Here is a 12,378-nt window from a genome sequence, read left to right as displayed (position 1 = left end):
CTCCGTCGCTGATGCTCAGATTTACCCCAGTCTGGAGCATTTTACAGGTGTGTACGGGAAGGGCAGGCAATGCCCTGCAGAGCACAGAGGCCTCACGTACCACTATCCCACCAAAGCGCTGGAAGATGTTGCGGAGGTCGTGGTAGGTGGTTGTTTTCTCCAGGTTGCCGATAAAGAGGGTTCTCGTTGCTTTCGGGTGGAACTCATCTATCCTCTCATCCAAAGGACGAAATTCATTCTCGCTTTCCGTTTCTAGAAGCAAAAGAGAGCAAGACGTTTGTAATACAGGGAGGGGTTTTTCATGTGGGCTTGCTTCATGCTGATTTGCTTGTTCAAGTCTACTTCCTGACGAGCAGACATGATCTGAACCAGAGTACCCCATGTCTGACAGAACTACGCAGTAACTACCTTGTGAATTGTTATTTATGTGCAATGTGAAATCTCTGCATCACACCACTGGGGAGTGCTAAGGAATCTGAGCACCCTGGGGTGAAAGATGGCTGCATTCTCCAACTGCTTCCCCAGAAATTCACCCTTTTAACAAGTATTAGTGCTGGAATGCATGAATTCAAGTGAGGCCTCACTGTAGCTGGGGAACAGCACATGGAAGAAGTTTGTTTTCGCAGATCAACTTTTAAACAAGCAGCTGAAGGACAGACTGAAAACTTCACCACATGCTCAGTGCTGGAGTGTTCACTGCTTGGTTTTTTGGGCTACGCTGCCTTGGCCTTAAAACTGCAGCCATCATTAGCTGGTTTAATTAAAAGCAGAAGGAAACAAGCCTGTGAGGACTCAGTGCTGTGCTTCTGCTCCACTGACACATGGAAGATGAGGTTGTTTCTTCAGGCAGATCCCACTATTTGAGAGGATGGCAGGTTCCTTTCTCTGAGGTTTAAGACTGGGACTCTCCCTGTTTGACCCAAGAGCAGCCACTCCTCTTGCTCTGGTTTTGGTGTACTTCCCAGTTTCTTTAAAATACGTTTCTGCTGCCTCTTTACGACAGCCCATGAATGAGCCCAGAGCAAGCAGGGCATGAACATTACCTGGTCCTATCCAGGCTGTGACTTCAATCTGCATGCCAAAGAAAAGTTTTCCTTTTGAGGCATTTAGTGCTTTTTCCTGGTCCTCCTGCTGCCGGAAGAACACCAGTCCATACCGCTCCTCAGAAGCCCCGTGAATCTGCACCGATGTCACCTTTCCATACTTCTTGAATTCATGGAAAAGTCCATCTTTAAGGCTTGTATCTAAACCAACAAATAAACAAACATAGTTTTTACCAACTTAGCAGCACCATGGAAGACATGAAGAAATCTGATCTTCCTTCTGAAGCGGGACTTCCCCCGGTTTAACCTGAACCTCAGTGTTCACAGAAGTGCCTCTGTAATTTTAGATACTCATTCTGCCAGCGTCAAAAGCTTCTGGCTGATCTTTCTCTGTGCCTTGATTTTTAAATCTAAGAAACCACAGACACAAGGTTTTACATCTCTGAAGCTTGCAGTGTAAGGTTATTACTTCTAAGAGACACCCAATTCAAGACGAAGAAGAGCTAAACAACATTACTTCATTAATAATCCCACACGGATACTGCGCAGAGCAGTTTCCCAATGCTGGGATGAGGGATCTGGACACAGCATTCAGCTCAGCCAGTTCAGGAAGGTAACCAAGCAGATTGCTCAGGTTTTGCAAAGTCTGATTCACAGCCACAGAACCTGCCTGGGAAGTGCAGGGTACTGACCTCGGCGGCATGCCACTTGAAGGAGTAAGATAGAAATGAAGTCTATAGAAAGAATATTAACACTGTGGGGTTTGCTGCTCACAGAATTCATACGCATGATTTTAATTCAGGCAGTGGCCTTCACATGGCAAGTGCTTTACAAGTGATCTCATGCTGGTTATTTCCATGGAATCTCTCCTACGTCCAGCACAGGGAACACAGAGTGATCACGTGCACTCCTCAGCGAGTGGTTTATTCCATTATTCACCATTCAGTGCCATTACGAGTATAATCCTGGGACTTCAGGGCACTCAACACTGACAGAAAGCCCCCAAGTTTTTAAAAGTATAACTGAAGGAAGAATAAATGTTCATAAATAACAATTAAAATAGAAACTGAAGCAGGGGGAGGATAAATGGTCTGAGTTTTAAGTGAAAAATTTGAGTGATTCAGGTTTTTCCCTTGGGAACTCCAAAGCACCAGTTCCAGCAGCTGGAAGGGCTCAAGCCCGGGGACTGGAGAGCTGGGGACCTGCAGGATTCCTTCCCACAGATGGTCACTAATTAAGCAGTTTTCCACTGTCACACAAGCAGAGAGAGAATCCCAACAGTCAAAGACACACGATCAAGGTTATTTAACCCATTCCTATCCCACTCCCTACTCCTTTCCCCCCCCCTCCATTTCACTTCCCACATGCCTTTACCTGTTGAGCGCACTGGAAGATTTTGAACCTTGATCCCAAAGCTTTTCCGGGGTTCATCTTTCTCCAGCGACGGAAGCAGCTGGGCTGCAGGTGCTGGGACTGCTGTCGACTGCACCGACCGTGCCGGGGACTCGTCGCTGGAGCTGCTGCTGGAGTCGCTGCTGTGGAGGGCACGAAGGGAGCGGCGTGAGTGCGCGGAGGCGCAAAGCGCCCGCAGGACACGGCGCCTCTGCTTAAAGAGCTTTTGCTTGCCCACAGACCTTCCTCCCTCCTTTGCCTGCTGGAGAGAATCCCATTTCCATAACACAGCCCGGTTATACAGAGGAATTCAGAGTCATTCCACAAATATTCTCCTACTGAGCCCTCAGAGGAGGCGCAGGGAAGCAGAGTATGGGTAAAATGTCAGACAGATCCTGTTACGCGCCGTGACAGTGGTGGAGATTTAATTAAGTGTAACACAATGTTGTATCAGCTTAGGAGCTGTGTGGGAAGGCTGCAGAGATACAAAGAGGACACACACAGGTCTGATGAAGCCCAAAAATCCCTCCCAGTGCTCTCATGTGTGAAGGAAGAAACATTATCGTGCTGTCAGGTGCCGCTGTCAATCCAAGAGTCGACCCCAGAGCTCTCCTCGTCGCCTCCTTTAAAGAAATCTTTAAGGAAAGATCTGTACTTCCAATACAAAAACCTCGTGTGAGAAAACCATGGCAAGTTTTTGGGTCAACTGCTCCAGAATCACAGAATGGTTTGAGTTGGAAAGGGCCTTAACATCATCCAGTTTCAACCCCCTGCCCTAGGATAACCTGGGCAGCTGAATATGAACCAGCCAATGCTATCTGAAGGCTCCGCCTCAGCGTTCAACTCTGGGGTATGAAGAATTCAGACCCAAGAACATGATTTATAAACAATAATTATAACAGAAGAGGATTTGCATGTTAGATCATACAGGAATCAACCTATTCCACCGACTCTTGATGCTGCAGATCATTAGACGCTTCACAGGAGAGCAAAGAAATACAGAGAATGATGTTATTAAAGCTTGCCCAGTGGGGACACGTCATCCTCCTTCAGTGGCTCATTCCTTCCCTTAGGCACGAGGGCTCATAACATGGCTAAAAATAATTGTGTCTGACATAACCCTGGAGACTCTCCTCCTCCATCACAAGAGCAGCCTTCTAAAACATGCTGCTGGAATTTGAACTCAGAGCCTGGCAGGGGGAGAGCTGCCACGTACAAAAATAACCCCTGCGCTTGTACATTGCTGCTGGCCACTGGATTTCTGTGTTCCTCTCCGTACCGTAGCAGGAAAAGGAAACACAGGTTTATCTCTATCTTACTACAATTATTTCATGGGTTTTTCTTACTCTCTTTACATTAAACCACTTCACTGTTCCTATTCTTTTCTCAGGAAACCATTTCAGGCTTCTAATAATTTTCCTGACTTGATTTTGTGACCTCTCTTCTGCTACACCCCCTTTTCATGGGGGTACAGTTTCAGGCAGCAGCCACAGAATCCTTTTCCTTCCAACAATCCAGAAAACTGTGTTTTTTTCCTGAACATCTTGGTGCAATGAGTACTGTGGCGCACTGTTAAAAGCCCCTGGGCTCTGTTCCAATTATATCTGGAGGCACAGATAGAAGGGAATCTCTGTCCCAAAATACTTACAAACAATTGAAGGAGGATCTAAAACCACACCAGACCAAAACAAAACAGGTCAAAAAAACACAGAAGTAATAATAAACATGAGAACCTCTCCTCCCATCTCAACCTCTCATTACAACCCTCCCATCCAGTTGACACTGAGCTGCTTCACACGTTGGTTCCCTTCCCACACACTCTCCTCCTACTCCTCCATCCCCAGAGGAGGAAGTTCAGCATCACTGGGGGAGAGGAGAGAAAATAAAGCTGAGCCAGGGGAGGAGTGAAAAACAGAGCCATTCCTCCTGCTCTCCTCTTCCGAGTGGGCCCTGTTCTGTGCTCACCAAGGGGTGGCCGCCCCACACCACCCAGCCTGTTATTTCACGTGGAATCATATTTACCAAATCAATCCATAGTTCACTTTGTTCCTCAGCTCCAAATTTCCTACCAGGATGCTCAATCCCAGACACATTTTCCTTCGAAATTTGTAAACTCTATTTCTGCCTCACCTGCATTTGTGCAACCTGCTTCCATGCCCTCTTTGTTAATTAAATTGCTAAAAGTGAAGGATGCTGCAATTCACTCTTCATCTTTGGCCACAGAGATGTTGCAAGGGCTGGAGCAGCTCTGCTCTGGAGCCAGGCTGAGAGAGCTGGGCTGGAGAAGAGAAGGCTCCTGAAGGGGAGACCTTAGAGCACCTCCAGTGCCTAAAGGGGCTGTAGGAAAGCTGGAGAGGGGCTTTGGACAAGGGCCTGTAGGGACAAGCCAAGGGGAATGGCTTTAACCTGCCAGAGGGGAGACTGAGATGAGCTCTTAGGCAGAAGCTCTTCCCTGTGAGGGTGCTGAGGCGCTGGCACAGGGTGCCCAGAGAAGCTGTGGCTGCCCCATCCCTGGCAGTGTTCAAGGCCAGGTTGGACACGGGCTTGGAGCAAGCTGCTCTAGTGGAAGGGGTCCCTGCCCGTGGCAGGCGTTGGCATTGGAGAAGCTTTAAGGTCCCTTCACAAGCCACTTAATTAATTTATGATTTATCCCATTCCTTCTGCCTCCCACCTTTCTGCCATCTCTGGCACTGCTGGATCCCCTCAAGTGCTCTTGTCTACAGCATTTTGGGAAAGGACAAACCCAGCCCCACAGGAACAGCTCCTCAGCAGTCTCAAGGGGCAACATCAGCTATCGCCTGGGGCTGTGAAACAGATTGGCAAAGAACAGAAAAACTTCTTTGAATACACAAATACAGTCAGAGAATGTGTGTGGAGAATCTGAAAACAATTCCAAGGGTGCCACATGGTTCACACTGCCCTGGGGAAGGCTGAAGCGAGAATTTAGGGAGGCAGCAAGCCTCTTGCCCCATGTGTAATTTACTTTCTCTTCACACATCTTGATGCTCAGGACCATGACCAACCACGTCCTTCCTAAAGCATTTTAAATGTTCTACTTTGCTAAGATTGGATCTTAGCAAAGATTAAGAGGCAGTGCTGAATTTCTCTTTAAGCAGTGCTTTAAAAAGGAACAGGCTATTTTTAGTTGTTTTGGCTTTGTGTTGACTTTTTATTTAATGAGGATGTTTAAAATATGGAACATGCTGTTAAAATCCCAGCGTTCCAGTGGGAAATAAAGATACTCTCCAGGTACCACCCTCAGACATCGAAGTGATGAAACAGCAGGATAACACAGTGATAAATTCTACAAGAATTTGAATTCCACACAGCGCTGGGAAACAGTGATCATGCTGAGAATTCCACTTGCCCAGGGAGTTTTGGGGATACATGTCCCTAAGCAAACCCAGACTTTCTGTGACATTCCAGAAGGAAAGAAAGAATCCTTATTTCCTGCCTCTGTTTTTAGAAAGGGAAAAAATACATTAGCAAGAACAATTCGCCTTTCTTTAGGAAAGGCCTCATCGCTTTTCCGATTGAAGAAATGTGGATATAATAACTCAAAAGTCAGTCGAAGGTTTTATGCTGTGTGAATAGGGGAATGATGGAAGAGTTAATTATAGCTGCTGTGTCATGCAGTTAGAGCACACAGCAGAGGCAAAGCAAAGCATCTGACAGGGAATTCTGTGTAGTCTCAAGCAGAAAAACAGAACTCTCTTTCAACTACCCCAGCTTTAAAAATACACAAGACTGAAGCATGGAAGCTGCATGAGGATATGTTCCCAGAATATTAAAATGAGAATATGGCTTTGCTTTTCCTTGGGAGTAATTGTGAAAGCAACTGCCCGCTGCCAACTCACAGAAAACAAGTCATTAAAAATTCCTCTAGCAAAAGTCAGTTCCTAAGGCTTTTGGGAAAAACAAGCTGGGAAATGTGAAGGTGGGAATGCAACAGATGGGGTAAAACAGCAGCTCTGATAATGTACTTCTTGAGAGTAATGCAAGTGATCAATAGGGCTTGGGGCAGGCCAAAAGAAAAAGCCTCCAACTTCATTTTGCACTCCTAGCAGCACTCAACCTGGGGTGATGTGTTCCAGCAGCAGAGCACGCTCTGGCACCCAGCCTTTTCCCAACTCAGGGGAACCTGCTCTTCAACATCGCTGTAAACTCAGTGCAGCACAATGCCAGCATGCGGGAAGCTCATCTCCGGAGCTGTCACAACACGGCACTGCGCAGGGAAGGAGCCGGGCTGGGAATCTGCCTCCGAACACGTCAGGCTCCTGGAGCTGCCTCCTCGGTCCTGGTGACATGTGCTTGCTTAGGAGGAACAGCAGCATTTAACCAGGAGGGGTTTCAGAAGCATTCTGGTGCAGCCCAGAGAGCTTCTAAAACCGGTTTCACTCCAGCTTTTATCATGGCAGCACAGAGATGCAAAATAGAGGTTTTTGACTGTATTGTCAGCAAAACCTGATGGAAACCCTGAGCCATAGAGGAGATTGCTCCTACTTTAATAAGGAGGTACACATGAAATCCCTTGCTTACACATGCACTTTACTACAAGTGTAGCTTACAAGCCCTTTTAAAATATTAACCTGCCTTCCATAATTGCCTACAAGATGTGAGTGTTATTACTCACAGCATTTATCTACGTATCTATTCTCTATTAATCAAGATATAATCTATTTGTAATCTTTAACTTTTCTGGGCTGAATCCCAAAGACTTCATATGTAACAACCCAGCAATATTGTTCAGATCACAAAAATGAGGCTCACATATGGAATTGTGGAATCATGGAATCCCAGACTGGTTTGGGTTGGAAGGGACCTTAAAGCTCCTCCAGCTCCAACCCCTGCCACAGGCAGGGACACCTTCCACTAGAGCAGCTTGCTCCAAGCCCCTGTGTCCAACCTGGCCTTGAACACTGCCAGGGATGGGCAGCCACAGCTTCTCTGGGCACCCTGTGCCAGCGCCTCAGCACCCTCACAGGGAAGAACTGCCTAAGATCTCATCTAAGCATCCCCTCTATCTAAATCTACCAAAATCCACCATCTACCTAACTTAAATCTACCAAACACATCAGGTTTCAATAGGGTACAGCTCATTTAGCACAGTTTTCCTTTTCCCACTTTTAAGTGCAAAGACGACATTTCAAATCCTGGTGCAAGCATCCTGCATAACCAGTCCTCGTGCCCATAGAAAACTCTCAGCTTTAAGTAATTGCCTTTTGCAGTTCTAGTAACTAACTAGGAACTTACACTGCATTTATGTGTGAGAAACAGAGAGCGCCGGAGCCAAGGACACAAAGTGAGCAGTTCTCTTTGTTCCGCAGCAGTAAGGAGATAAAAGGGAGACTCCAAACCCTGGCTGGAACAGGCTACCCGCTGCTTCGCGTCAAAGGCAGCCGAGCTGAATCAAGGCATCTCACAACCTGCTCTCCCCGGCTGCAATTTAGAATGTGGGACAATTGTCATTCCTAGGAATTGATTTGGGAACGGTGAGTCAGCTGCGAGGCTGGGGACTGCTCTGGGAGGCAGGAAACGCCGCAGCCTTCGTGGAAAATCAAGCAGGCAGAAGCGTTAATGCGCACCGCGGGTGATGTGCTGCCAAACGTCGGGTTTGAGAACACCAGCAAAGCAGAACGGACCTCTGAGTGCTGGAGCAAGGTGAAATCCAGGCCACCGAACACCGGCTGAAACCCTCTGCAGTTTTCAATGCCAAATTTCAGCAGGGCACAAAATTACAAATGACTCTTGTTTTAATAGCTGCCTTCAAAATATGTTGAACTGGTAAATGATCCAGGCTTCCTCTTAGAGAAATATGCAGAGTGATTACTCCTTTTCCTGCCAAAATTAACTGAGATCAGGAACTCTGCCTACATCAGCTATGATTCAATACCCTGTCAAAATGATCTCCAAGTCAAGATTATCTCCTAGAAAGATCTACCCGGGACAAGCTCCAGCCCCAGCTGACAGCAGGTTGTTCTCACGGCTGATGTCAGCAGCAGATTCCCGAGTCAGGAAATCCAAAGTTAATGTACAGTCAGCTCTGAACACCAACAGGAACCCTTTATTCCTCATCCCTCCCTTTCCAGATCTGAGTTGTGTCACCACAGACAATCCCTACACAAAAACCACCAGCTCGTGCCAAAGGCAGCTTGTGACAGTGCACATGAACAGCACTGCTTGGGATGGGGAATGCAGGGACAGGCCAAGGGGAATGGCTTTAACCTGCCAGAGGGGAGACTGAGATGAGCTCTTAGGTAGAAGCTCTTCCCTGTGAGGGTGCTGAGGCGCTGGCACAGGGTGCCCAGAGAAGCTGTGGCTGCCCCATCCCTGGCAGTGTTCAAGGCCAGGTTGGACACAGGGCTTGGAGCAAGCTGCTCTAGTGGAAGGGGTCCCTGCCCATGGCAGGGGTTGGGACTGGGAGAGCTTTAAGGTCCCTTCAACCCAAACCAGTTTGGGATTCTATGACCAGCTCTCACTAGAAAACACAAATCCTTGTGATAATTTATTATATCAGGATCAGGCTCTGGAAACAGTTTGATTTTTTGGCCCTGGGAAAACAGCACCAGAAAATGGGTCAAAGTATCCTGAATGCACTCATGTGTTGTAATTAAAAAGACTCGATTATGGCCAGGCAGCAGCCAGCAGAAAGTATGACACTAACTGCTTAAAAAAAGAAAACCTTTAAAAAACCATCGCACTCCAGTGTAGCTACAGATTAAAGATCTTTTCCCACAAAACACCTTGACTTCTGGATGAAAAATGATATACTGAAATCAGATATGAACAGGTCTACTACAGGTGCTATTTCTGTCCTACTACTAAACACTTCAGGTATTTAACCAGAATTTTCCCCATTCTCTGTACATGTTCAGATCAAAAACCACACGTCAAATCACATATACCATAATAAACCCATTCCCAAATACATGAGACACTGCCAGGCTGCTCCAGAAATCCAAATGGGTATTCAGCATGTTCAAGGAGGAATAACTAGGATGAAAACTCAGGAGTTCTGGGCAGACATTGTGTTGTTAGAGCTGATTGCAATGCTGACCTAAATATTCAAGTGCTGTACACATGATGTGTTCTACATAATTCCAGTCCGCACTAGTGTTTTGTAAGGGGAAAGAAACATCTGTAGAAATAAATACAGGGTTCCCCCCCCCCCAGTTTAAAGAGTTGTTGAACCTGAAGATCTCAGAAAACCCAGTCCAACATCTGAAGTTTGTTTGTGTGAGATCAAGAGGTAACATGTTGTTATGGTATTTCACAGGCTACAGCTGAAGGGGCTCAGCCCCCAGCACAAAGAGCTTGAACCCTGTTCCTCCACTTCGTACCAAAGCTCTACATTCCACATCAGTATATATGTATATGTATATATATATATGTAAGCAGTATATAAGCTGCTTGGTGGGAAAGGGTGGAGGAAGCAAGCTGGGGAGCAGAGAGCTACACCTAATATTCTTTTGCTGTATGGTGTAATTACCCTGTGCCCATCACCCCAGCCTCCAGCACCTTTGTTGCCTGTGGTGGAACGCACGACGGGATGCGATTGCGTGATGTCCCTGGCACCCTTTCAAGGCGCTGAGAACTCGCCACCCAAGGAACTCTGGTTTGTACATCACACACCCTGAAGTATTTAACAACACACAGCTATGATAAGCTACGGAGAAGGAAAATGAAAACACTTACTGCGTGAAAGGGCAAACAGTCACAAAAAACACCCGACAAATAAAAAAGAGCATTTACTGCTCTGAAGAAAGACCATTAAACATTGCAGACAAATGAAACCAGGACATCCTCTTCCCCTTCTCTTTTTCTGTCTTCCATACCCAGAAAAGAGACTTAAGAAACCTCCTGCTGGGCTGGGATCCTAAATGGAATGAAATGAAGTTAAACTATGTTTAAAGGCCATGGGAAAGCAACGGAGCCACAACAACTCTGTGTCCTTCAGTGACCCGGGCTGCTGCAGCATCACTTTCAGTCTCTGACAAGGAAGTTTTTAAGATACAGTCTCCAGATAATATATTTTTTATATATATATAAAAAAGATATATGTTATATTTTATGGTATGTCATTGTTTTATATGTATAAAATAATAATATACCATTTATTTAACCCAAGTCAAGTGCCTGGCTTATTAACAGCCCATTTTAATTTCTGTTTTCCGTTACAGCCCGTATTAATGTATTTACTTCAGTCATTTTATTGTGATGTCTGACACCTGATCTCTGATGAGAACAGAGAAATGAACCATGGAAAAGCTGAAGATGTTCCTCAGAAGGATGGGGAAAGGGGTACTCCCACCCCCAGAACCACTTTCCCTGGAGCCACGTGCTCTGTGAGTTTCAAGACACCCTTTTAGTTCATCCCTCCAACTAAATAATCCATTAGGATCACTAAAAAGATGTTTATGTCAATCCCTGTCTGGCTGATGGAGACTGTGCCCAAGCCACTGTCAGTGTTCCCACCTTGACCTACATCCCTGTGTCCTCAGGCTTTGAATAAAAAACACTAACCTGGGAAAAAAGAAAGTCATGGTTACAAACACATCAGCCCATGTGCATAGCAAAGAGCCAACTAAGCAGCCACCACAACCTCCTACTGCTGGGAAGGTGCTACTTCAGCCCTCTGATCCCCACGCTGGCTGCACAGATGGGGCTGGTGCTGAACCTGGGAGCAGCCGGAGTTGCCACCACATGGATGCTCCCGGGGAATGGTGGGACTGCTCAGAACTGAAACTCCAGGAAGCTGGAGGAAATGCCTTCTCAGCAAACAGCCACGGTGACAGAGCTCGGTGCTGGGAAAGATTAAAGGGTGAAGTACAAAGCCAGCTCTTTGGCGGAGCTTTCCCACAATTAGACTTCCACCGATGCAAAGAGAAGAAAGAGGGTGGGTGTGAGAATGTGTGAGCCCAAAGAGCATCTGTTTCTTAACATCACCTTCATTCAGGCAACTCTGGGTCAAGAACCAGCCCTTGTGGGAAGTCCCGCTGCAGCCACCCCAAATTCCCACCTACTCTGACCACATCAAGCAATGACAGGACCTGCCTGCAGGATTGCTGCTGCTCAGGGCTGCTGGCACCCATAGCCCTGCAATGGCAATGGTGTAGGGAAGAGAATGATGAGGCAGAGTTCACTGCTGCAGCACAGGAATGGCTTGTTCGGGCTAGAGGAAAAATGGCTTTCACCCCTTTGGCCAAAATTAGTGTAACGCTGTTGAAGAAAACAGCTTCTGCCAGCTCTCTGCTGTGATCTGAGCTGGTAGTTTGCAACCTCAGAGCATATGAAAGCTGCTTTTAAATAACCATTTTAGCTCCAGACTCAGGGAGGTAGGTACATGTGAACATCCCTGCATTGCAGATGGAAACGTAAGGTAAGAGGAGGCCAAGGGCTTTGGCAAAGGTCATTCAATGAATCACAGAGCGAGCAGGCTGAAGAACTTGATCTCCTGGCTCCTGGAGGCCAAACCTGTTCAAAATACCAAGAAAGCAACATTTCAAGGCAGTTTCCTCAACAACTGCCCTGCTTTCCTGAAGGGATCTACTGTGTATCTTAGGAAAACACCCCACAAAGCTCTGTTCCAAGTACTGCCCACAAGCCGGGAGCATGAAATGCCAGTTAAAATGTAACCCTGCCTGCGTCCAACTATGCTACTACGTGTTTACTTGAGGGGTAAAAAGCAACTCCTTTCACCTTAAAAGCACCGTCAAATTATTTCCTGGGAATAACACAATTTTGAAACCATTTGGCCTTAATGATCCTGACGTGAGCACCAGCCATTTATCAGAAGAAAAGCCTGATTTATACAATGCTAAACCCAAAAAAGCACCAGCTCTGATTCACTCCTGGGTTATTTCAGTCTTGCAGAGGTATAAGTGCTTTCTAACATAGAGCTGCTGGTAGATCATAGCAAACAGAGCCACGGAATCAGTTCTTT

The 12,378-nt window shown here is 46.5% G+C and overlaps 1 protein-coding gene across 6 annotated transcripts in view; it reads right to left on the bottom strand.

Annotated features, from left to right (window-relative positions):
• The window catches only part of SPEN (spen family transcriptional repressor), a 66,429-nt gene that overhangs the window by 19,934 nt on the left and 34,117 nt on the right, over nucleotides 1-12,378 (bottom strand). For all 6 annotated transcript variants that reach the window (XM_062634667.1, XM_062634668.1, XM_062634669.1 and 3 more), the window contains 3 exons: nucleotides 2,418-2,578; nucleotides 1,044-1,244; nucleotides 101-252 (listed from right to left, as the gene is read on the bottom strand). In XM_062634667.1, the coding sequence (XP_062490651.1) occupies nucleotides 101-252; nucleotides 1,044-1,244; nucleotides 2,418-2,578 (514 nt within the window). The remainder of the gene's footprint in view (nucleotides 1-100; nucleotides 253-1,043; nucleotides 1,245-2,417; nucleotides 2,579-12,378) is intronic.

The sequence above is a fragment of the Pezoporus occidentalis genome, unplaced genomic scaffold, assembly GCF_034315485.1.
Source record: "Pezoporus occidentalis ecotype Australia unplaced genomic scaffold, CSIRO_AGI_Poc_V1 ctg435, whole genome shotgun sequence".
In the NCBI taxonomy this organism is placed as follows: Eukaryota; Metazoa; Chordata; class Aves; order Psittaciformes; family Psittacidae; genus Pezoporus; species Pezoporus occidentalis.
The sequence above is the reverse complement of the archived record's forward strand: the minus strand, read 5'-3'. Positions and strand labels throughout refer to the sequence as shown.